The sequence below is a fragment of the Acartia tonsa genome, chromosome 5 (genome assembly GCF_053477335.1).
Source record: "Acartia tonsa isolate MP-2025a chromosome 5, ASM5347733v1, whole genome shotgun sequence".
Taxonomy (NCBI): Eukaryota; Metazoa; Arthropoda; class Copepoda; order Calanoida; family Acartiidae; genus Acartia; species Acartia tonsa.
Genome location: NC_137264.1, coordinates 10,055,124 through 10,081,646, shown reverse-complemented (window position 1 = coordinate 10,081,646; position 26,523 = coordinate 10,055,124). Strand labels below are relative to the sequence as shown.

The following is a 26,523-nucleotide window of genomic DNA, read 5'->3' as shown; positions in this document are numbered from 1 at the left end:
TTCTACCAATATTAAAATAATAATCATAAAATTAATACATACCAATTTTGTTATCCCGGGCCTTAGGCTTCTCGGGGTTAACGAAACTGGATTTAATTTTATTATTTTTCAGTTTAATATCCGCGAAAAGCGGTCTATAAAACGATGCGATAAATAACTATTAAAATAATTTCAGGTCAATTTGGCTTTTTGACTTATGAACAAGAAGAAGGAAAGAAACTATTCTTCCACATGAGCGAAGTTGAAGGAGGAGAGGTTTTACAGGTAGAACTACATATGTACAAGCCACGCCCTTTCATTTATGTCTGTTCGCAGTGGTTTATTTTCTGCAAAATACACCACTGCGAAGTCTGTTCCATGTTATTTATCAATGAAATAAATGTCTTTCGAGTATGGCTCCGAATTTGACTAATTTTCGCTTAAAACCGGTTCTAATTAATTTTGAAAAGTCATTTTGGTTTAAATGCCATCTTCTGACACTCGGTTAATATTAACCATTCCTATTTAAGTTGGACAGTACACATGTCAATGTGCATGAATATTTCAATGATTTTTGGTTCATATATATCATTTAAACATTTATATCCAGTGCAGTAGTGTATATTCTGCAAAATTGACCCTGCTACAGGGGGGGGGGGGGGGGTTAAAAAAAATATGCGAAAAGGGGGAAAAAATATAAATTTAAGAGGTAAGAACACATTTTTTCCCATCCTTGGGAGGAAGAAACTAGAAAAATATGAGGACTGGGTAAAAAAAATGAATAAAATAAGGAGAACTGGAAACACTTTTATCACATTTAATGTGAGAATGTTGCTATTATCATATTCAAAATAAATGCTGTAATAAGCTTTAAAATATTTAAACACTAGTCTCTCATTGGACAGAAAATGACGCCCAATAAGAAAAAGGAATAAAAATATTGGAAAGAAAATTATTTTATTTCAAAATTAATTCTTGGCATTTTGGAATAAAAAATATAGGGGAAAGAAAATTATTTATTTCAAATTTATTTCTGGTCTTGAAATAATATTCATTATTTTATTTTAATTCGAGTGTCAACCAATAAGAAATAGGCATGCTGTTTTAAAAGTTTGGAATAAAAATTATTATTTTTTGTCAATTCCTTTTTTCAGAGTATAAAATGAGAATAAATTTTCCAACATCATTATTGATTTCTAATTTAACATTTCATACAGTGAGTAATATTTATTTCAACATTTTTTGTCATTCAAAATCAAGTGTCACAAAAATAATAATATTTAACATAAAAAAGAAATTTTTAAAATAATTTTGTTTTCTTTATTTGTTGAAGATTTAAGCCCAAGCTTTTTCTGAGGGGGGAGACCCCCCTCAACCCCCCCTCTCCTGAGGGGGGAGACCCCCCTCGACCCCCCCCCCTGACGCTCTCTTCTTTAAAACTTTCATTATTTCTGTAATTTATTCTAACTATCTTATAAATTTCAAAACATGAGATAAAAAGGAAATAATTTGCTGTACATTATTAAAAAATTTAAAAATTGTAAAAAAAATTCCAACATGATTTTTAATTTTAAATACAAGAATATTTTTTCCTATATGATATGTTAAATTTAAATACAGGAATAATTTTGTACTGTAGAATTGAAGAAATAAATGCTGTACATTAGAGTGGCTTGATTTTCAATGATTTTCTAATTTTAAATGTGCTACATACACTTTCTGTCTGAACATCATATAAGAGACCGAAAAATGAAAAGAAAATATTTTGAATAATGGGGAGGCTCGCTGATGCATGTAAACTTTTAGAAAGACACTTGTGGGGAGAATTTTTTTTTTTTTTTTGGGGGGGGGGCAATTATTTTTCTTTCAAAGTATAGCTTTATGCACCTTCCCAATTTTGTCTTGAAGAGTAGAATAAGAATAAAAAATCTGTTTTTAAAACTATTGATCCTAGCAAGAAAAATCCATAAATAAATTTAAAAACCAAGAGATTTTACATTTAATTTAAGATTTTTCATGCTTGGATGAATATTTTTTAAAACCAATTTGATATTCTTATATTAATCAACAAGACAAATTCAAAAAGATGCATAAAGCAATACTTTGAAAGAAAAAAAGTTGCACCTCCAGAATAAACTTCAAAAATTTTTAATGCATGGAAACACCTTCCCCCCATTTCCCCTCAAGGACAAAATCAATTTTTTATATTTAGGTTTCTTATATGACGTTTAAACTGTAGATGTTGATTACAAATTCAATGTCCAAAATTGATCCACTCTACTGTACATTGTTATAATTTAATATTTGATGTGGGTATAAACATTAGACATAGATGGTCAATCTGACCCCATTTTTTTCTTAAAAAGAAACCTTTGTTCACTTTTTGTTGTATATGAAATACAGCCCTATAGGCAACATTATTTGCAACTAAATTTTGCAATGATATAAATTTTAGAAAGATAACTTTATTATAAGAAATTAAATTATTTATAACTAACTTATTATATCTTGTGTCATACGCTTCACATTATATGATGGAAGAAATATTTTCTTCAAAAATTTCACCCAAGGAAAGCTTTAACCTAAGATATTCAACAATTTATAGCTGATACATAATGTAAACAAAATTCCCTTGTGCTGTCTCTAGGTTATCTCTATTGTATAAATGAACGTACAAAAGAGGAGGAGAGAGAGAGAAGGAAATAGACAGAAAAGTGAGGGAGGGGGGAGGGGGAAGAAATATAGAGAAAAATAGACAGAGATATTTATTGTTCACCCTTAGATGATGTAAATTTTTTGATAGACTTTTTTGAATTTAAGAAAAAGATAGAGAATGAGACAAAACCAAGTATCATATTTTATTAACATTGCTTATACAAGAAAGGTCATTCAAAATTATTTCACCAATATTAAGGTCAAGTGACAAAAATTTAAATTTCAACCTACTTCGCCCCCAGAGGGGGCAATAGTAGAAGGAAAATTCAAATTTTGATCACATGACCAAAATTGTTGAAATAATTTTAATATCCTTTCTAGCATTCACAATATTACGAAAATATGATAAATAACTATTCCATTTTTTCCCATTTTTCTGAGGAAAAAACTAGGAGGGAAAAAAAAGAATTTGTGCAGAATATACACTCCTGTTTATATCTTCCCTATACACTAGATACCTTTAGTCAACTTTACAATAAGAAAATTGTATTATATCAGGTTGGAGACCAGGTTGAATTTGTTGTGGTAACCAACAGCAGGACAAAGAAGCACTCCGCCTGCTGCGTTAGAAAACTTGGGTAAGTAAAACTAAACAACAACAATTATGTACACAGACGCATGGAGGGAGGGAAAATTGGGATGTTTTTATTACACTAGTCCCCATAATTTTATATTTACGTTTTCATATTTGTTAGCTTTTCAACTTTGAGGATTTTGATTGGTCGGTTCGTTAAGAGGGTGTCCAAACGTTTCGACCACTCATTGTAATTTACAGAAGGGGTTATTTTGTGTATCATAATTTGGGATTTAAATCAATCTATCGTCCATTGTCTAATCCCTTAAATCCCTGACAGAGACATCAATGGGTAGGGGATAAAGTTGTAATTATCCCCCAAACCTTCAATAGAGATTCTTCCTCCAATATTCTGGAGAAAAAAAGTAATCAAAAACCAGGGTAAATATGTCTATTTTAGCGAGGAATTAATGTCTACAATGCTCAGTGTTGCTGATCCGGATCCGCAAAAAAATGCGGATCCGGATCCTGGGGTATAAATTTATGAAAAAATCTACCTAAATTTATATAAAATAGTCACATACAAATTTTGAAATATCTGGTAACCTTGTTCAGATCAGCTGATTCACTCCCACACTCTTCTCTCTCACATTGTATTCGAGATTAATGAATAAATATTTTTTTTTAATTTGGTGATTTTATTGTCAAGGATCCGCACTTACTAAATTTGAAGGATCCGGATCCGCATACAATCAATGCGGATCCGCAACACTGAGCCAATGCTACATGAACAACAGAACACTGAAACATAAAATATTTCTTTACTTCAAACTTTAGAAAACCTTTATTTTATCGAAGTATCCCATTTCATTTATACATTTTTTTCAGGGCTATGCAAAGACCTGAACGTTTGATTTCCAAGCTGAAGGCTTTGAGCATTGAAGAGGGAACTCGTGGAGGCCCCAAGCTGGTTGTTATTAGGCCACCCAGGTATAGTTGGATAGATAGATAAACTAGTGGAGACCCCAAGCTGGTTGTTATTAGGCCACCCAGGTATAGTTGGATAGATAAACTAGTGGAGGCTCCAAGCTGGTTGTTATTAGACCTCCCAGGTATAGTTGGATAAATAGATAAACTAGTTGAGACCCCAAGCTGGTTGTTATTAGGCCACCCAGGTATAGTTGGATAGATAGATAAACTAGTGGAGGCCCCAAGCTGGTTGTTATTAGGCCACCCAGGTATAGTTGGATTCTAATTAAAGAGGATACTTTTAAAGATTAAAGGGCTGGTAGGTACTATGTTCTAAAATCAGCCTAAAAACTTTTTAAAATTTCCTGCTGCCATATTAGGTACGCGATATTACTTGTTAAGAGTAGAGGTAATGCCTTGGCCCTAAACAGATGCAACCCATTAATTACCATGAAATTCGTGCAATTAAAGGCTTGGTTGACCGCGTAATCATGACATTAGTAAGATTTGGCTTACAGATACACAAAAATAAGATCTAAAATTATGTATTCAGCCTTCTAGTGATCAATCTTTTGGGGTCTTTGCCTGATAAGGGTATGCGGGTTAACATTCTTCTAATACGAAACTTGAAGTATCCAAACTATGAAAATTACTAATACTAGGATTTTCTCTAATATATGAATACATTGGGTTCGGTGGTTTCCAATATCTTAACTTGCATATTTATCTTCTGTTACCATACAAAATATCCATAAAGGTTATAAAGAGATTAATGGACTGATATTTTGGAAACGAAAAATTATGTATTGATAGATTAACTCGTTCATTGATTGATTGATTGCAGGGGACCCGACGGTACTCGCGGGTTTGCGCCATCTCGCGGCAAGATTGAGGAACAACCGCCTATTGATCTAATGGAACAGTTAACTGCTCAGTAAAAACAGGTAATTCACAGGGATCTAAAGGGATAAGACAATGGCCGATACATTGATTTACTTTTTAAATTACCACATCTCGTTTGGACACTTAACTTGATGAACAAACCAATCAAAAGTCTCTGAAGTTATTCAGTCATCGAATAAGAATATGATATTATAAAACTTTGGGGACTAGTTTAATTAACAGCCCAATGTTCAATCCCTCCCTTAGTCTGAGTAATTATGCCTTGGATAACTAGACTTCTCTCAATTTTATTACTTTAAAAGTTAAATTATTCTTATTTTAATTTTCAAACCTCTTATCAACTGTAACCAAAATTAGAATTAATTTATTTTTTTCGCTTTTAATTTTACTTAACCTAGCCTATTTTATGGGTTGGGTGCAATTCTATCCTTATACTAAAGTAACAGAATGTTTGTCTGTGTGTCTGTACCGAAGGATCTCGCTAACCGCTGAACCGATCGCGTTCTCCTTAACAGGGTAGATTCTCATAGGTCCTGGGAAGGTTTATAACTATTTTGGGGGAGGGTACCACCACCCTCCCTAGAAAATCACAATAAAATCGAAAAAAAATTGAAATATTCCCGCCGCATAGTGCCGCTAGCGTAGAGACATGAATTTAACAGCTGATTGACCATAGACAAATTATTTCTCAAATTAGATATTTAAAATTTAAACAAATTAAATGCCACTAGAGGCCTCTAGGGGCGTAGCCGCTAGTGTTTAATTTATATCATACCATAGTTTAAATTAATATATAATTATTTTTATTTCAGATAAACCACATTCCAATATAAATGAAACAGTTGTGTCCTTACCATATCAGAATTTATTATTATTATAATAACAGTTAAACAGTTATATTATACACTAAAATAATTAAAAAACATCTTAAACATATTTAATTAACAGTAAGAAATCCTGACTTCATTTTTCTACAGTTTTTCTTTCTTTATTAATTGCTATACTATATGATGTAACTTATTTGCTATTTTATGATAAAAACTTTTATTAATTAGTCGGTCGAGTAAACTTGCTTTATATATATATTAATCAATGTTATATATTATATATATTTATTATTAATACTTTAATGTAAAGTAAAAGGTAACGATTAACTAACATTAAAACTATTATTAGATAAATTTCTCTTGAGATTCGGCCCAAATATGTGTTGATATTTGGATAACTAACATAAAGTTAATATTAATTAGAAATTGATTAATGTTAATTTTATTATTTCTACAAAGCTGTGAAGTAAAACACAAATTTTTGCATTTTGCACTGTTAAAGAAGAAACTTACTAACTTTAAAATTTAAGATGCTTGGAATATTTTAATACATCTTTTTTTCCCTTAACATTTTTAACTCAAATATTTTATGAGACAAAAATCAAACTTAGATGCCTTGAAATATTTAAAGTTATCTTTGAAAATAATTACGCTATTATGTGGAGGGTGGAAGGCAGTTACATTGTTAGACAGGTGAAACATCTTAATTTGACTTCAAACACAATTTAAAGACAACAAAATTAATTTAGAACTACAAAAAAAGTTCATAAATCAATAGAAACTTGTAGCTGCTGCCCTAGCCTCTGCTAACTCAACTATTTTGCCATGTCGTAGCTTCCTTGCTGTACTAGCTCTGTGATAGCGCTGAATAACACCCCCTCTCTCATCATCAAGTCCCATAGCAACATTATTATCTGACTTTTTTGGAGGATTTTTATTTCAAAAGAATTTGTAATTTAGCCCTCCACCCATAAAATATGGAAGGTACCTTCAAATTATATTATTAATATGGAAAACTATCCCTTTAGTTTGAAGGTATCTTCCCTTTACTATACCCCTTAAGAAAATCTTTCAATAAGACACCTAGAAATGTTGCTACTGGGTCAAAAACTAGATTATTTTTTCCTCCCACCATTGAAACAATACAAGTCGGCTCACTAAGAGACGACGACAACAAAAAAATAACTACATAATTGCAAAGGAAAAGACTTAACTAAACTTTACATTTACAAATGGAACTTGAACGTATCATTTTTTATTTATGAAACTTTTTGACAAGGGCAGTGTCATGGCTTGATTATTTTTTTGAGATATTTTACTATGTACAATTAAGCATAATTTTTTATCTTTTAATAAGCCATCACTCTATCCTGGTCTATTTTATTATTTTAACTAATTTAGGTCAGATAAAGTAATTTTATCAAAAAGAAATATTCAAGTAAATTAATATGATACCAAAGACATAGAAATTAAATGTCGCCATATATAGTTAGGAAATTTAGTTGCTGTTTTCATAGTCATTTTTAAAGTCTTTTTAAACAAATTTACTATTTTAAGGTTTTTGAAATTTAATTTTTAAAGGACTGAAAAATGGACAAAATTCTAACCAGTGTTAGTTATTGAATAATATTAGAATAAGAAATGTATGATTATTATGGCCTTACACCACTGTGATTTCATGAAACTTGTCATTTAAAGAATTCGCGGATTTTTGGAAGGATTTGGGGGATTTTTTATGCCAAGATTTCAGGTAAAATTAAGGTACGATACCAATACCAGTAAAAAGGTTATATAAAATCTAAACCCTCCAAATTTCTCATGTTCTTTGAATGACCCCCCTCTATTATAAGAAACTCGCCCCCTTAAACTTGAAAAATATCCCCTTGAACTACCCCCCATCCACCCCCCCAGTTAAACCCACTATTATGCCCTTTCGAATTTGATATTGAGGTTCACTTTATTTGACCTCGCTAAATTTTTTCACCGTCTCTTGTTTGTGGTGTGTGATTTGAATGTCTGTTTTCATAGTATAATGCGTGATTCAAATTATTTGATCAATAGAGTTTTTATCATCTCTGTCGGATTTTAATTAGGATTAAGAGAATGACCTATTTCTATTAAAGAAAACTATCTAAAGGTCTTTAAAACAATATCTATTGACTCAATTCTGAATGATTTTGTAGATGCTTAATTTGATAAGTGCGCATGCGTTTGTTTTGTTTGTATGTACAAATGTACGGAAAAATGTACGTCTTGTACATGAAACTAAAAGTGCTATTTAATTGTTGAAACTCAGGAAAAAAACACTTAAAGTCTGCAAGAAATTTATCTTTCTATCATTTTACTAACCCTTAATAATACACAGCCTATCCTAGTTAAAGAAATTTAAACTACAAAAGTTATTTATTTTAATAAAGTTTTTCAATAAATTTTGTCAAATATAGAAAACAGATCAATGCTTTAGGTAAATTTAAAAAGGCTTAAGATTAAAAAATCTTGTCACGGACTGTGTTCATCATATTTCAGCAATTTTTTATTATTATCATTATTATACATTAAAACTTATTAAAGAAAAAAAAGGAAATAACGATCTCGTGTAAACTTGTTAACATAAATACATTTTAATCATTTCTAGTAATTAATCTGCGATTTTTAAAAACGGTCAAAAAAAGAAATTTTTTGTTACAAAAATACTTGTTAAATAATTTCTATATTAACTTGTATTCATGTTTTATTTTTAGTTTATTTTGTTTTTGTTTTATTTTAAAATTCTTTTTTATTCTAAACTGTGTGAGTTGCAACCATATTTTTTGCAAAAGATGCTTTTCTTTGCAAATGAGACTGTTTGTGTGATATTATGTAACATTTTCAAGTCAGAAACTATTTTTATCAAACAAAAAAAATTACTCTCTCTCATTCACGTGGACAGTGCATGGCGTGCCGTTATATTTCGCGCGCTTTGCGCGTTTGCCGCGTGATTTTTTCTTCTTAGCATTTTTCTCTTTTTATTTAATGGAAATATATGTCAACTGTGAACGGAAACCTTCTGATGATTGTTTTTTTTATTATTACTTGAGATATATCTTGTAATTTTGTCAACTGAAAGTACTAATCCAACGAATTAACCTAAAAATAAAAATCTGTGTTCTTTTTTATCAAACTATAATAATATTAACATAAAATATAATTCCCTAGTTAATAACAGCTGCAACACTTTGAAGCTTTTGATAACTTTAATGATCTTTGAAACTATTTTTTTTTTCTTCATATAAATTTAATCTCAATTTTAATTGTCAGTTTTTGAAATTTAGAACAAATTTAATTTACACAAATAATCAAGCGAGTGCGCAAATTTATTCTGTTGGATTTGGTATAGACCATTTTTCTTTTTGGTGTCTCCCTAATTTTTTTGTAATTTCATGCAGTTAAATAATAACAAAACAGCTGGGGAAAAAAACTAGTGCTTTCAATTTTAAATATTCATTAATGTTTATTGATAAAATAGGGAATATTATTATAGAGATTTTCTCTATATATTTCTTTTTAGGAAGCATTATATGAATCTTTAAGCTTTCTGGGTGATTTTTAGTGACTAAATCACTCATAATCACCTATTAATTTAATTAAAACGTATTTTTTCCGCCTGTTTATGTAGCAACAAAAATCCTTTCTTTTTTTAGTACACCAAAAGGAAAGATATAAAAAACTACTAATTAAAAATACTAGTGTCACTGTTAATAAATACTGCTGTGAGCTTCGGCTATTATATGCATAACAAAGATAGTAAACTTGTATAGAATATGTATACACACACACACACACATACATACACATTACAAAACTTATAAGTTAATTGCTACGCCAAAGAAATAAGAAATTGGTATATTTTGTAAATATCGTCTTACATGATTATTATTATTCTAGTAGTAAGCATTGTTATAATTTTATTATACATAATAGTTTAGTGATAAACAAAAATTAATTTTTAATTAGCTTCATTTAATATTTTCTTTCTTTTGAAACTAAATGAATACTAAAAAGAAAACAATTTTACTTTCATAAAAGTCTTCAAAGTATTAAAAAAAAAAATTTAAATCTTATGTTTTGTTTTTGTTTGTCATAGCAATGATTCGCAACAGAGGAGCTTTCCCATATGTGAAATAATTTTATTCAAAAGTTTCCCCCCAGGGGGACCCCCCCCCCCCTGTGTATTATTATTCTAATTAAAATGTATGTATACAAAAAAACCTACAATTTCTTGCCCTTTACAAGACCCAGATTTTTAAAGTCGACAAACTTAAATTAATCATGTAATACTTTAAAAATTTGGCTTTCCTAAATGGCCAGAATTCTATGATAAAACACATGGGGGCAGATTGTTATTGATTATTATTAATATTATGATTTGTACTATTCTTGTGTATTATATACATACAACATATTTGAATAATGAAAATATCTTCCAGTTTTTAAGTGCCAGCAAAAATGTGCAGAAACGTGTTTTAGACGAGTAACGCAGTAATTCATTGACAATTAAACCAAAACCTAATTCTATTCTTAATTATATCCAGCAGATATTAAAATAACCCAAGGAGCTTTTTTTTGTTGTAAAAACTAAATTTTTTTGTTGTGAAATTTTTTAATTTTGCTCCCTTTTTCTATTCTATGATATTAAAAAAAAATACAGTGATTAAAATAAAATGTAACGTGATTATATGCTAACTCTCTTACTGGTCTAAAACGCATATTGTAAAAGATTTTAGGTGTTAATTATTAATTATTATGTACACACACATTATTATACACTAGTAGAATTATTGTTGTAAAAAAAACTACACAAAAAAAACAATCAAAAAAAAAGAAGAAAAACATGAAAAAAAACTAAAAAAAAATTGGGTCCACGCGTCAACTATAAAAAAACAAAGGTTATTAATCAAAAGGAAACTTTATAAAAAGCATTAAAATTATTAAAAATACAAAAAAAAATATAAAAATGGGCAACCTTATTATTATTATTGATTCATATTGCAACTGATAATTATTCTGTACTATACTATACTATACTACTGCTTACTTGTACTATGCGCGCATTAAGAGAATAATAATTATCATTCTTGGAAATACATAAAAATATGCTTTACTTACAAGTGCCAAAACTATCTAAATGTGTTTTTAAATGATTAACTTTTGAGTATTAGTAACTTATTTACTTACACACATTTTACAAACAAAAATCAAGCCTTGATTTTTAGCAATTTTTTTTCTTTTATTATTGTTATAATGTTAACTAAAGTTTTTAAATTGCAATAAAGAATGTGTGGGATAGAAAAAATGTATGTATGGAGAAAAAAAAGTAACCGAGATAAAAGATCTCGGCTCAAGCACTTTAGAATGTTAATTTTATTATTATATTAGTAATATTGTTTTTTTTTATCATTATTAGAATGGGGTTAATAATCAAGCATAGGAAACTGAGATGTATGCTTGGTTATTGGCCCCCCCGTCATTATTATTATTACATGTCCCGTGTGTGTGTTTTTATTTTGGCCAGCCCTGCTGCCTTTGTATGTATGTCAACTCTTGTGAATATTTGTTACGATTACAAGCTTTGTATTTGAGAATAGTAACACAATTTTTTATAATAAATGTTATTTGCCCCAAAAGTTATTTTTTTTTATTATTAACAGGTGGCTACGCCCGTCGAGGCCTCTAGGGGCACTTGAGGAGGGGAGAGTCAAATTTGATAACCCAATTTATCTATAATACAAAGTAGAATGATGTCTGTCCGTCCGTCCGTCTGAAGCTTAAGATCTCGGTAACCACTGAACCGATTGGATTCCACTCTTCAGGTTATAAATCTACTGGTCCTGTGGTGGTTTTAGGCTATTTTCTTTGGGGGTGGGTTTTTTTCAGGAGATTTCCTTGGTCCTTTTTTTGCAGAAGATTTCCTGGGTCCTTTTTTTTTGCAGAAGATTTCCTTGGTTCTTTTACGAAATTCACCTTAATTTTTTTTGATCATCTCTTGGGGCAAAGCCCCTAGAGGCTAGAGGCAAAACCGCTAGTTATTTTATATTTTAAAAGAAAAAGTAAAAAAAATTGAGGGGGGCCATACCCTCCTCCAAAATAGTTTAGTTATAAACCTTCCCGAACCCATGAAAAGCTACCCTGTTAAGGAGAGCCCGATCGGTTTAGCGGTTAGCGAGATCCTTCGGTACAGATAGACATCCTGTTACTTAATTTTTAGGATTTGAAAGTTTTTAGTTGCGAAGCTACTCTACCAATTAACTTTTTCAGTTTGTAGCGCTATGGAGGAAAATGTGATTTTCTCTGCCGCTATTCAAGATGGACAGCTGAATTTTATATGTAGGTTCACTGTACAAATGAGCATCCAGTATATAATTTACTTGTTCCGTCGGTCTGTCAGTCATGGTTCAAAAAATAAAATAAACATGATTTCTGAATATTTCATTAAATAACTGTATTTCCAAATAAGTTTTTATTACTGTGCCTCGTAACTTGTGGATCTTGACATCCTTATTTTCAGTTCGGTCAGTAAGAAAAGAAATGAATTAATTGGACTAATAATAACGCACCGTTGGAACAATCCGATCACATAATAGGTTAGCAATTGTACATGACAAAAAAGCAGTTGAATTTCTTGGAATATAGCTTTTCTAAGGAAATTATATTGACCAAAAATTTGCTCTTTTGTTTATTAGGATTAATCCCATAATACAAATATTTAGTAGACTGACGGATAATTTTCCAGGGGCCAGTTTCGCTAGTTGGCCGGTGACCTGACAAACCACTCACCTGAAAATTAGCAAAGAAATTTGATTGAGGCTAATGCTAAGATTTCTTGGAAATTATGGATGAATAACTTTATTTTTTATATATTCTCTGGATCTATAATAAGCTTTACTTAAAAGGAGATCCAAATCGGTTCAGCGGTAAGCTACACTTTATATCTTAGGACTAGACAGGCTGACACACAAAAAAAGTATTGTTAATTGATATAGAATATTGGATATTTTGCCTATCATAATAATCTTTTTTACTAGCAAAGCAACTCTATAATTTGAAATGTCCGTCTGAAACGTATTGGGGAAAACGTGATTTTCTCGGCTCCTTTTCAAGATAGAAGCCTCAAAATTTCAAGGATGAAATAAGATTACATTCTTCATATTTTCACCAAGTTTCATTGAGATGTGTCAATTATTTGGGGCGCTAGATCGGTTCCTAGATTTTTTAGTTTTCATGATTTTCTCGACTCCTATTTAAGATAGACGGCTAAAAATTTCAGGGATTGAATAAATTCATATTCTGCATACTTATATCAAGTTTCATTGAGAATTGTCTATTGGTTGGGGTGCTAGTTCGATTACTTTAAGTTTTCATGATTTTATCTTTTCATATTCATTGTAGACGGCTGAAATTTTCAGGGATTAAGTAAATTAACATTTTATGTATTTCCACAAATTTTCAGTAAGATTTTCTTTTTTGTTTTGGGTGATAGATCGATTCCTAGATTTTCATGTTATAAATTTTAAAAGTTTTCGTGATTTATTTCAGTTTTATTTTTGAGCTTCGCCACTTATGGATGTTGTCATCCTTGTTGGTAATATTATATATCTTATGCTTCAAATAGGCAAATTTTATTAACATTTTTATAACATATATATCATATTAGTGACTTCGCCCCTAGCATCATGGTTCTGTATTTTAAGATATATGGAAAAAATAGCCTAAAACCATCAGAAAACTTGAATCTAAAAATGAAATAGTCTAAAAGCATTCTGGCGCCTATATTGTGAAGCTTCCCCAAACATTTAGAGCTCAATCGGTTTAGCAGTAATTGAAATCCTAAGCTTTATATAATAACACTAGCGGTGGTGCCCCTAGCATCCGGAGGCTCTGTATCAAAAGGAACAAAGAAAGGCTAGACAATAGCTTAAAACCTTTCCAAAACTTAAATATAAAAAAAAGCTTAACACCATGACAGGACCTATATGAAGCTGACCTAACACAGAGAACTCCGTAGGTTAAGTAGTTATTGAGATCTTAAGCTTCAGAAAAAACATTTACTACTTTATATATTAGAATAATATTGCGACCAAAAATGTTGGACACTAGGTTGTATCAAATAACGATATACGACTTTTCAAAAGGGGAAATTAAGCCAGGAAATCAATTAGTCATTATAGAGATGCTTCGCATATAAAAACTAAGCTAAACACCAAAGCATTTTTGAAAACAGTTACAAAAGCTATATTAATAAAATTTTACTGAATTTAATCATAAAGATAATTCCAACCTCAAAGGGTTAAATGTGGGGTAATGACAGTACAAGGGAAGGTTATTGTACTTAATAAATGTTTAGTTATTCAGTACACTTGATGGAGCCAAGAGCTAGTTTCAATGTTGTTATTTTTTGTATTGTAAAATGCGTAATTTGAAGTCTGCTATAGGAATCAGCAAACTTAGCATGCTGATTCCTATAGCAATTAGGTACGACTTAGAAAGCGTAGCAACTCTATAATCGTATGTCCATTTCAAACAAGCTGATTTTTTACTTTTTGACAATAAACTTTTGTGGGTTAAAATTATCTTATTCATCTGATTTTTAATACTGATTCCTATTACAACAAAATACTATGTTCTAAGCAAAGCATCTCTATAATAAAGTCCTGTAAACGTCAGTATATCATTAAACAGTATTGTGTATTTAATGATGTATTTAATCATGTATTTAATCAAATTTACATACAATTTTGTATAGACTTAATAATAAGTTTATCGAATTCTGACATTCTACAAGTGTTCATGTACGTTTGTCCTTCCATTTCAGAGCTTTGCTTTTACGGATTTTGTCATCCTTGTTGGTTTTAAGTCTTCTTTTGGCAGTGCTTCTAAAGTTAGAGCGGTGTTTTCTTCTAGACTTCCTTTCAGTAGTACAAAAAAAATATCAAATTTTTTTTTCAGATATTAAAATGTTGCTGTATTTATCATTTTTACTATTTGTGATAAGTCCCTCGTTCTGTCATTTGAACGGTATGGAGACTAAACTATGCACTCTGGATAAATGTAAACATATGATGAGACTGGATAAAGTGGTAAGGGTTATATTTCTTAATTTAGGCATGTTAAAATTGTCCTAATTATTTCAAACTTTGCATGATAATTCCTGTAGTATTTAGGTGCTACTAAGAAAGCGTAGCAACTCTATAATCTTTACTAGAATGCCCGTACGTTTATTTTAAACATGAAGTATGTTTGTAAACATTATCCTGAATTTAGGAAGTTTTTCAACAAATTTACTTCCAATTTTGTATAGACTTTTATGCAGTTATAACCTTTTTATTCGGTTCTGACAATCTACAAGTGTTAATTTTCGTTTATCCTACCGTTTCAGAGCTTCGCTTTTATGAATGCTGTTATCCTTGTCATTACCAAAGTCTGTCTTAAATTGGGGCACGTCCGTACGCAATGGAGCTCTGAGAGTAGATCTAAAAAATATGTGATTAAATGAAATTGTGTAAATGTTATTCTTTTTTTCTTAAGATTTATTAGCTTTTAGTATAAGATTTATGCAACGTTTATTTTTCAAAAAGTTTTCTATCATTGATTTCTGTTTTTGTTCGGCTAAGTAAAGGGATCAATGCCTGGCAATAAGGGCCGGGTAGGTAAGTTCTGCTAAAATTCCGTAAATGCGCGAGTTTTAAGAATCTAAAATAGAAGAACTCAAAATTTTGTTTGGCAGTTGCTCTAATATAGTACATATCCACGTTAGACCCCATTAAAGAAACTGCCATGTCAAATTTTAGAGTTCTACTTCTATTTTAAATTTTTAAAACTCACACATTTACGGAATTTTAGCACAACCTACCTCTCCCTTTTTAAAAGTAAAAATCCTTACTACTTTTGTATTGTTAGGATCTTTGTTTTAGATTTGGAGAAATTATTATGATGGGGCAGATACCGTCCCTTCTGGTGTTAAAATTTTTAGATATAAAGGTAATTTTTTCCCAGTATATCATCGTATTATAGACAATTTTCCTCGAATATCTAAATAATAAACATAAGATCAATACTAGTTTTGTTAGCCGGAGCTTTTGATCCCTCGGATTAACAAAACTGATTTTAATCAAAAAAATTTCATTTCAATATTCGAGGAAATCTTCTTAAGTAAATAAGTAGAACAAGACCCACAAGTAGCGATATACAAAAAATCCTGGTTTGGAATACGGATAATGTAATTGCTAGAGCTGATGTTCAAATCTAGAATAATTTAGATGGGAAAAATCACGAAATCTTTCACAAAATCTTTATCTTTATTATTACTTATATAATTTGTAGCTTGACTGATAGACCGACTGGCTAACTCCTAGAGGCCTCTAGGGGCGCAGAACCTAGAATTAAACTAGGGCATTGTTGAGAGGACATGAATAATTTTATAGGGAGATTCAGCTGTCCCATAAGTGGGATAGAAAGCTAAAAATAATGTAAATGTTAACATTCTCTGAGACCCTATTTAATATACTAGTGTAGTATAATTAAGTTTAAGTTTTTGGCTTAAAAGGAGAAACATATTCATTTACTCTCAATTGCTCTGGAAAAAGTTAAGAGAACATTTATCTGAGTTAGTTGTAATTGAGAGTCCATATACAGAACATTTCTGGTTTGGAGTCGAGCCTTCTTTAGGCCAATTCAGCTACATAAAGACATCCTACTACTTCAACGAGTTTAATACAGACAAATATTCCACCTCTTCAACGCCTCAAAGTTATACAGCTAATTAATACTTTTGTATTAATTAGACAGACAGTCATCCTGCTGCTTTGGTGTTTCTACACACTAACATACATCCTACTACTTCAGAAGCATTCCAGCATAATTAATCAATAGTTTTAATCATTTAAACATATATTTAATATTTGCTAATAAAGTATTCATATTTACTCATAAATATAATAACCATATTTGATCAAAACTGCATTTAATCTTAGTTAAATAAATACTTAAAAAGATATATTTTATATTTGAATTAAGTACCCGAATCTACTCTATCATTTAATTCGTGTCGGTCTGTTGACATTTCACTAGCAACTGCGCCCCTAGCATTCTTGGGTATCTGTATTGGTTGGGGTTGAGAAGAACAAAAAAATAGCTTAAAACCAACTTTAGACTTCAATAAAAAAAGTAAAATAGCTTAAAACTATTTCTTGGACCTATGTAAAGCTTTTCTAAAATTTATAACTATATAGTCCGTAGTTAATGAAATCCTATGCTTCAGACAAAAAAGCTTAATTCTTTATATAATAGAATATATTTATTTTTAGATTCTAATGATCATTACAAATGTGCTCTGCATTTAGGTAAATTTTTATAAAAATAATATTTCTAAGATTTTATTTAATAAAGTGGGAGGTAGGTTGTGCTAAAATTCCGTAGAGGTGTGAGTTTTAAGGCTTAAAAACAGTAGATCGATAATATTCACTATATATGTTAATTTCTTATTGAAAAAGAACTATAGACAAAAATATTACCGTTCTACTACTGTTTTTAAACCTTAAAAACCAACACCTTTACGGAATTTTAGCACAACCTACCTCTCCCTTTTTCATGATTTTGCATCATAAGATTCTTTTATCATTTGGATAATCTCCTTTGAATGTTGATTGGTTGGTTTATTAATTTTAGTGTTCAAACGTTTCAACCACTAATTTTGTTTTGTGTTTTGTGTGTCATTATTGGGGATATACTTTATTCATCATCGTCTCATTCCTTTATATCTCTGCTTTTTCTGTAACTAACCGTCCTTGTGTTTAGAAAACTGTGTAGTTGGTTGTTCTTGTGCCGCTAGCTCTGGTACCCCAGTTCTAGTGAATGAGGTAAACTTTAAATTATCGGGGGGGGGGGGGGGGGGGTTATTGTAAACTGTTTTGCTCCCTGCTATGGTACCCAAATGTTACACCAGTTTCATATTCTCTAAGAAATTGAAACTCGCAGCGGGCTAAAAAGATATCTACTTCCTTTTTTAAAGTGAATTTTGTTTAGGCCACTGGAACATGGAATGTAAAATGTGATGGATCATTTGACACTTTTACCCAGGCTGAGAGAAGGACCATTGATGGTTAGTATCACTGTACAATTTTAGTAGCGCAGCATATTTATTTTCTTTTGATTAATTTGTTGTCAATTTGACTAAAAAAGGCACAGGGGTAGTTTCACGAAAGGCATTTGAACTTTAGTGAATTTAGTGAACCGCATATTTTTTCCTTGTTAATTGGTTAAACTACATTTATATGGCACATATTTGAAAGAATTTCAATTTTCTACTGCGTAGTTTTTAAAACATCAAGACTTGAAAATCGTCTTTTTAAATTGCATATATCACAAAAAGACGATTTTCAAGTCTTGATATTTTCAAAACTATTTGGTAGAAAAGGGGGGGGGGGGAAATGTGGTGACTCGTCACACGACATACCAGCAATTTTATTTTGGGTGCTACTCCCTTAGTTTTAGAGATAATTGGATGAAATCTTTTGGGCTGGGTCACTAATTACCCCAACTATTGGTATCTTTAAAAAAACGGCGGCGAGACCGCCGCTCCCGCCGCCCGCCGCCGTTTTCCGCCGCCACCAAAAAAAAATTTTTTATTGCATTTCTCGCTGAATTAGGCAATTTGGAATCATTTGAGACCATGTTATTTTTTTCAAAAATTTTTCCCCTTACAAGCAACCCTGCGGGGGACTTAGTCATTTTTTTCAAATTCTCGTTTATGAAGGTATATCTTAAATACAGTATGCTACTCCCTTAGTTTTAGAGATAATTGGATGAAATCTTTTTGTTTGTGTCACTAATTACCCCAAGTTTTGGTATCTTTCAAAAAAAACAGCGGCGGGACCGCCGCTCCCGCCGGCCGCCGCCGTTTTCCGCCGCCACGAAAAATTTTTTTTTATTGCATTTCTCGCCGAATTAGGCAAATTTGAATCATATGAGACCATGTTATTTTTTTAAATTTTTTTGGGGCGGTGGCGGAAAACGGTTGCGGCGGATGGCGGGAGCAAGGTTGCTTGTAAGGGGAAATTTTTGAAAAAAATAACTTGGTCTCATATTATTCCAAATTGCCTAATTCGGCGAGAAATGCAATAAAAAAATTTTTTTTGGTGGCGGCGGAAAACGGCGGCGGACGGCGGGAGCGGCGGTCCCGCCGCCATTTTTTATTCAAATATTTTCAAATATTTTTTTTACTGACCTACCTAAAAAGATTTTGTTCGGCGAGAAATGCAATAAAATTTTTTTTTTTTTGTGGCGGCGGAAAACGGCGGCGGGCGGCGGGAGCGGCGGTCCCGCCGCCGTTTTTTTTTAAAGATACCAATAGTTGGGGTAATTAGTGACCCAGCCCAAAAGATTTCATCCAATTATCTCTAAAACTAAGGGAGTAGCATACTGTATTTAAGATATACCTTCATAAACGAGAATTTGAAAAAAAAGTCCCCCCGCAGGGCTGCTTGTAAGGGGAAAAATTTTTGAAAAAAATAACATGGTCTCAAATGATTCAAATTTGCCTAATTCGGCGAGAAATGCAATAAAAAAAAATTTTTGCGTGGCGGCGGAAAACGGCGGCGGCCGGCGGGAGCGGCGGTCCCGCCGCTGTTTTTTTTGAAAGATACCAAAACTTGGGGTAATTAGTGACACAAACAAAAAGATTTCATCCAATTATCTCTAAAACTAAGGGAGTAGCATACTGTATTTAAGATATACCTTCATAAACGAGAATTTGAAAAAAATGACTAAGTCCCCCGCAGGGTTGCTTGTAAGGGGAAAAATTTTTGAAAAAAATAACATGGTCTCAAATGATTCCAAATTGCCTAATTCAGCGAGAAATGCAATAAAAAATTTTTTTTTGGTGGCGGCGGAAAACGGCGGCGGGCGGCGGGAGCGGCGGTCTCGCCGCCGTTTTTTTAAAGATACCAATAGTTGGGGTAATTAGTGACCCAGCCCAAAAGATTTCATCCAATTATCTCTAAAACTAAGGGAGTAGCACCCAAAATAAAATTGCTGGTATGTCGTGTGACGAGTCACCACATTTCCCCCCCCCCCCTTTTCTACCAAATAGTTTTGAAAATATCAAGACTTGAAAATCGTCTTTTTGTGATATATGCAATTTAAAAAGACGATTTTCAAGTCTTGATGTTTTAAAAACTACGCAGTAGAAAATTGAAATTCTTTCAAATATGTGCCATATAAATGTAGTTTAACCAATTAACAAGGAAAAAATATGCGGTTCACTAAATTCACTAAAGTTCAAATGCCTTTCGTGAAACTACCCCTGTGCCTTTTTTAGTCAAATTGACAACAAATTAATCAAAAGAAAATAAATGGCGGGAGCAAGGTTGCTTGTAAGGGGAAATTTTTGAAAAAAATAACTTGGTCTCATATTATTCCAAATTGCCTAATTCGGCGAGAAATGCAATAAAAAAATTTTTTGGTGGCGGCGGAAAACGACGGCGGGAGCGGCGGTCCCGCCGCCATTTTTTATTTAAATATTTTCAAATATTTTTTTATTGACCTACCTAAAAAGATCTTGTTTCAATATCTTTAAAAGCACAGGAGTAGCACTGAATTTAAGATATACCTTGATAAACGAGAATTTGAAAAAAATGACTAAGTCCCCCCGCAGGGTTGCTTGTAAGGGGAAAAAATTTTGAAAAAAATAACATGGTCTCAAATGATTCCAAATTGCCTAATTCGGCGAGAAATGCAATAAAAATTTTTTTTTGATGGCGGCGGAAAACGGCGGCGGGCGGCGGGAGCGGCGGTCTCGCCGCCGTTTTTTTTTTAAAGATACCAATAGTTTGGGTAATTAGTGACCCAGCCCAAAAGATTTCATCCAATTATCTCTAAAACTAAGGGAGTAGCACCCAAAATAAAATTGCTGGTATGTCGTGTGACGAGTCACCACATTTCCCCCCCCCCCCCCTTTAAATTCTTTCAAATACATGCCATATAAATATAGTTTAACCCATTAACTAGCAAAAAAATATGCGGTTCACTAAATTAAGTTCAAATGCATTTCGTGAAACTACCCCTTTTTACTTAATATTTGAATAAGTAACAGGATGTCTGTCTTTTGAACTAAAGGATCTCGCTAACTTCAGGACTGATATGATTCTCCTGTACAGTGTAGTTTTTCATAGGTCCTGGAAAGATATACAATTATTTAGGTGGGGGGAGGGGGGTATAATTACTTTCGATAAATCGCCCCTAATTTGACTATTACTAAATTTTTTTTTAACCAAACTAGAAAGCGGTGGATGGACAACTCATCCGCACTCCCCCTCCCCCACCTTAGAAGTCTACGGGGGTGTAGCTGATAGTTTATTACATATTTGTATATGAGTATCATTCTAGATGGATCGGATAAGCCAGCCCCTGTTTTATCCTCTGATGGGTAAGTTTTAAAGATTTATTATTATTCCTCAGGTTTCTCTTATTAAAGTAGAATCATTTTTTTTCCCTAGTTATTTTAATAATTTTCTAAGCTGAAACCTATAAAAGTACCAGGATGTCATTGTCTGTCTGTCGTTTCTGTTTGAAGGGTAACTAACCGCTAGACCTATATGGTTTTCTTTTACATTTTAGCTTCTTTAAAGGTTTTTATTTATTTTGTGGAAGGGTACCTCCACCCTCCAAAAAGAAACAGTCCTGGAATAAAATTCCCCCCCCCCCCTAACCTAAATTAAAAATTAATTAGGGGGTGGAGGGGATGACCTAAAGCTTCTAAGCCCCCTAGGGGCATATCCCGTTACAAGTAAATAAAACAAGACCTGTAAAGGAATATCTTAAGTTTTTTTATGAGTTAATACTACAGTGAAAATATAATTTAGAAGCTATAGTGGAGAGAAGGTTCCCTCCTCAGCTGATGATCTATACAATGACATTTATGTAAGTATGTTAAGATTTGCAAAATCAAGGATGACAACATCCATAAAAGCAAAGCTCTGAAACTGTAGGACAAACTAACATCAACACTTATAGAGCGTCAGAACTGAATTAAAAATAAGGTTGGTTGTTTTGTTTATTGAGGCAGGATTTTGCGCTACTTACATTATTTTAAGTTCCTTCATAAATGATTGTTGAGATGTATCAGTGCTCTACAGGTACTTTGTGGGTAAACTCAAAAAAAATCACTTAATTTTTTATTTTGATAATAAATCTACGTTTTAAATAAATAACCAGACAAATAAAAGTTTCGCCTGCTAGCAAATTACTTTCTATTGTTATAGCGACTTGGCTGTGTAATATTCCCGATATAACCTTATTTTATAAAGTTGATTGAAAGTTGGCGTTGGGTCCACGGTTATGGGACATAGTTATTTAATCCCTTCCCCGTCTATTGTTTTAATATTCAGGCTGCTCAACAACCTGCACCAGCACCAGCTCCAGCGCCAGTTAAAGTTACTGCCACTCAGACTGGTAAGAAACTATTTATTTCGGGTTCCAATTAACTTCCAATATCCCTAATAAAATGTGGGTTAAGTCAATGGTTATTATTTTTTCGTGTATTTTTCAAAAAGGGAGGAGTAGGTTGCGCTAAAAATCCGTAAAGGTTGTGAGTTTAAGTTAAAAACAGTAGTAGAACGATAAAAATTTATGTTAACTAAAAAAAAATATTTGTCTATAGTTCTTTTCAATAAGAATTACAATAGTTAGTGAATATTATTGGTTTACTGCTATTTTTAAGCCTTAAAACTCTTACCTTTACGGATTTTTAACGCAACCTACTCCGCCCTTTGTGTGCAACTATTTTGTCAAATACGCTTTTAAGTCAAACTGTTTAATAATACATATATACGTTTGGTCGTAATAAGGAACAGTTTGACTTATTAAGCGCATTTGACTAAACGGTTATACACAGCTTTATGGAAAATAAACGGGAAAAATGACCCCCTTTATATGTGTCTAATAGTAAACCAAATTATTCCTTCTGTAAATTGATTAAAATGTATTGGATATTACTGGTTGCGAATCAATTAATCAAAATTCAATTAAAAGTACCAACAGTTTTTAAGTCCTGTAACAAGATATTGTAGTTTTGGGGTACCGTGTAAAATACAATCAAATGTCTCCATCCTGCAGCTATATATTCTTTTGATGAAAGCTTATTTGTTTATCTGTAAAATTGTGAGTGAGAAATGTGTAACCTTTTATGTTTTCTTCCTTAGTATCTTGAACTTTTTCTAAATGTATGCTGAAGTAAATAAGTTTTCATAAGTAGTAAGTTTTACATCAATTGATTGTCCATTGTCCTACCCCTTTAGACCTGTCTTAAAATGACTTTGATTTAAGATTTTTTTTTTCAAATTATTTTTTAGACAATGTTGCTAAGCAGGATGAGGAAGTATTTAAAAACTTGAAGGTATGCATTTTTAGTAGAAGGCAGGTCTCTGCGGCCACGCGTAATCCTAATGTAAACCTCTGTGAACTAGTCATAACTTTAAAATTTAGCTGAAAGTCTAAATCCATTCCTAAATAGACAATTCATCTTTTCTGAATTTCTGATTTTTCACACAAGCAGGTTTAAACTTGAGGCTTATACGTGGCTGCCGACCTCTGGTAGGAAGGCTACTCTATAAGTAAGCATCCCTACCCATTTAGGAGGGGTATTTACCCAGCCCAATAAATTTTTTTTGGGGGGGGGGATGGGGGGGGGGGGTGAATTACATCCCCTAAATAAATAATCTTAAAAAAATTCCGGAGTGCTTTAGGCGCAATTTTACTTCCACCATCAAGATTTTTTACCAATGATGAACATAATCAAAAGGCATAAAAATATATGTTATTGTTTGTAATGGATTTTTAATTAAACAATACACTGGGTGTGTCTAAACAATGTCTATTCATAGAAGTAAATTTTCCCAATTTAGAAAAATAATGTTAAATCAAAATTGATTGTCTTCTTGCTTCTCTTACCCCCCTCCCCTCCCAAACAAATTTTACCCCCAAGATAAATATTAGGGGGGGGGGGGGGGTTAAAAAAATTGCGGCGCTATTTCACCCCCAACCCCCTTAAATTATTTTTAACCCCCCAATGAAAAAGTAATTGGCGCCCTTGATTGATTGTGATATTTTTTTCATTCTTGATATATGACCACTGAAAATATGTTCTTAGTTATTTGTAATATTTGTTGCTATGCTTCTTACAATTAATTTAATTAGGGTATTTTTTTTATCACCTGCCGATTCATTTAGTATACATTAATATTAAAGAATCTTTGGCCAAGGAAACTTAATCTGTAATAATATGTTTAGTTGGCTATGGATGATACAACTACAACCACTACTACTAAAGCCCCAACAGGTATTAGTTAGTATCGTATTACAATAAAATAGTGTTATTTGCGGGATTTTATTGGGACCAATACAATTATGTTAAGATATATCAAATATTTTCACAAAAGATCAAATAGTTTAATTTGTTACGATTTTAGGATATAATCTCGCACCAAGTTTGATTTTTCGGTTTAAGGGGATAGTTGCATGAAGTGTATTACGAAAAAATGATTTCCAGCTTAAGTTAAAAGTATACCATCAAACATAAATAATTGTGAATTACATATAAATTGCATATATCACAAAAAGACGATTTTTAAGTCTTGATATTTTAAAAACTACGTGGAAGAAAATTTAAATTCTTTCAGATATATGCCATAACCAGGAAAAAAGTATGCGGTTCACTAAATTAAGTTCAAATGCATTTCGTGCAACTACCCCTTTAGTGATTGTCTGTATTTAAATTTTTAGTAGCGAAACCACTTTATAATTCACTTTGTCTGTCAGTCTGTATGTAACACTATGGGGGGGGGGGGGGGGGAGAGCGATTTTCTTAGCTGAAAGATCGACTGCTAAAATAAAGCACATTTATCAACTGAATATCTTTAAATATCATTTTGTCTGTTTGTCCTTCCATGAATATTAAGTGCTTCGTTTACTTAATGATGTTATCCTTGTTTATTAAGTGGCCAGGGTAACTACCACCACAAGGCAGACAACTACAACTACAACCCCAACTACAACTACAACTACTACTACGACCACCACAACTACTGCAAGCAAGGTAGGTCCACTGGCTTCAATAACATCATCAAAATCTTAATGATTATGAAATAGCTAAATATATGTATGAGCTGATTAATTAAAATTTAAAATTCTTTAAATAGGGAAATTATAATCTTAAGCTGCAAATTACCATAGTCTCTACGGTTTCATAGTGTTTTCTTGTTCTTTGGCTTAGCAACTTTGGGGACTTGTAAAGAATTTTGATTCGTTTAGTTGAGTGTTTAAACGTTTTAACCACGAATTATAATCTTTAGAAAGGAAAAGGTTTTTTTTTAATGCAACCATGTCGTAATCATGATTAATCAGTGAGCATATGGCACTTAGAATTCGAATTTCGATCTGAAATTTTGCATGAGTAATCCTTGGTAGGTCTATTTTCCCTAAATCAAACAAAAAGTTGGAAAAGTAACAGCTAACAGCTGGCGGCTCAGCCGTTTTGACATTTTTTAGATATCTATATTGCAAATTAGTCACGAAACCTATCTCCACATAATACTCTTTTCCACTCCAAAACGCTATCAAACTGTTGTAGACGGCAGATGTTGGTACTAGAAGTTTTAAAAATGGTTATTGCTATCATTTAACATGAATTAAACTAAAAAATATGTTTTAAAAAGTTGATTCCTACGTAATTGATGATGAATTTATCCTAAAAATAGGCAAAAAACGGCTAAATGGCTGAGCCGCCACCCGTTACTTTTCCAACTTTTTGTTCGATTTAGGGAAAATAGACCTACCAAGGATTACTAATGCAAAAGTTCAGGTCGAAATTCGAATTCTCGAATGCTCACTGATTACGAGATGGTTGCATTAACCCCCTCCCCCTTCCTTAGGTTGTACATCAATTTATCGGCCCTGTATTATCCCTTTAGCACCCTGCTTCAATCAAATCAAAAAGAATCATCTTTGCTTTATTCTTTAAATATTCTTAAATATTAGCTGTTGAATTAAAAAGTAAAATTCTTTAAATGTGGAAACTATTATCTTTAAAAATGGAAATTACTTGCAATAAAACAAGGGTGATGGGTCTTCATTACAACTTAGGTCACAAACCTAATTTCAAACTAATCCCTGAAAAAGTTAACTATTTTTTTCCTAAATTTTAGATGATAAAGATAATTTGAGGGAAAAAAGATTTAGATTTTAATTTTATAGCACCAAATTCTAGAAGAACAAAGCAACATGCGTACATTTTGAATTTAATGATCTGAAATGTTCTATTTAAGAGATATTTAAAAAATCTGTTATAATTTTGATGTTAAATTTTACACAGAAAATGAATATACAGTGTGTTTTTTTTACGAGAACTTTTTTGAAAGCAATTTTACCCCACTTATAGTTATCAGAATTTAATGATTAATGGCTTATTTTCTTCGTTTTTTAAGGGAAATTATGAAACAACCAAAAAAATTACAGTTTTTGTTGAAAAAGTACAGTAAAGTTGAAAATTAAAAACTTAGGTGACAACATCTAAAAATGGTTTTAGCGCAT

General features: G+C 31.9%; 2 protein-coding genes across 11 annotated transcripts in view; both read left to right on the top strand.

Moving 5' to 3' along the window:
- Unr (cold shock domain-containing Unr) overlaps positions 1–11,570 on the top strand; it is a 33,430-nt gene extending 21,860 nt beyond the window's left edge. Inside the window, exons 14-20 of one of the 10 annotated variants that reach the window (XM_080160203.1) lie at positions 176–264; positions 3,193–3,272; positions 4,097–4,198; positions 5,022–5,121; positions 5,893–6,223; positions 9,588–10,394; positions 10,664–11,570. In XM_080160203.1, coding sequence (XP_080016329.1) covers positions 176–264; positions 3,193–3,272; positions 4,097–4,198; positions 5,022–5,115 — 365 coding nt within the window. In that variant the 3' untranslated portion in view covers positions 5,116–5,121; positions 5,893–6,223; positions 9,588–10,394; positions 10,664–11,570. Of the gene's footprint in view, positions 1–175; positions 265–3,192; positions 3,273–4,096; positions 4,199–5,021; positions 5,122–5,892; positions 6,224–6,366 lie in introns of all 10 variants that reach the window. The other 9 variants (XM_080160199.1, XM_080160197.1, XM_080160196.1 and 6 more) reach the window with 9 other exon arrangements.
- The window catches only part of LOC145318732 (uncharacterized), a 321,894-nt gene that overhangs the window by 292,454 nt on the left and 2,917 nt on the right, over positions 1–26,523 (top strand). The window contains exons 2-12 of the mRNA XM_080160222.1: positions 14,889–15,020; positions 15,855–15,921; positions 17,247–17,282; positions 17,737–17,798; positions 17,965–18,040; positions 21,325–21,364; positions 21,801–21,858; positions 22,326–22,389; positions 23,289–23,332; positions 24,226–24,274; positions 24,933–25,030. Coding sequence (XP_080016348.1) covers positions 14,898–15,020; positions 15,855–15,921; positions 17,247–17,282; positions 17,737–17,798; positions 17,965–18,040; positions 21,325–21,364; positions 21,801–21,858; positions 22,326–22,389; positions 23,289–23,332; positions 24,226–24,274; positions 24,933–25,030 — 717 coding nt within the window. The 5' untranslated portion in view covers positions 14,889–14,897. The remainder of the gene's footprint in view (positions 1–14,888; positions 15,021–15,854; positions 15,922–17,246; positions 17,283–17,736; positions 17,799–17,964; positions 18,041–21,324; positions 21,365–21,800; positions 21,859–22,325; positions 22,390–23,288; positions 23,333–24,225; positions 24,275–24,932; positions 25,031–26,523) is intronic.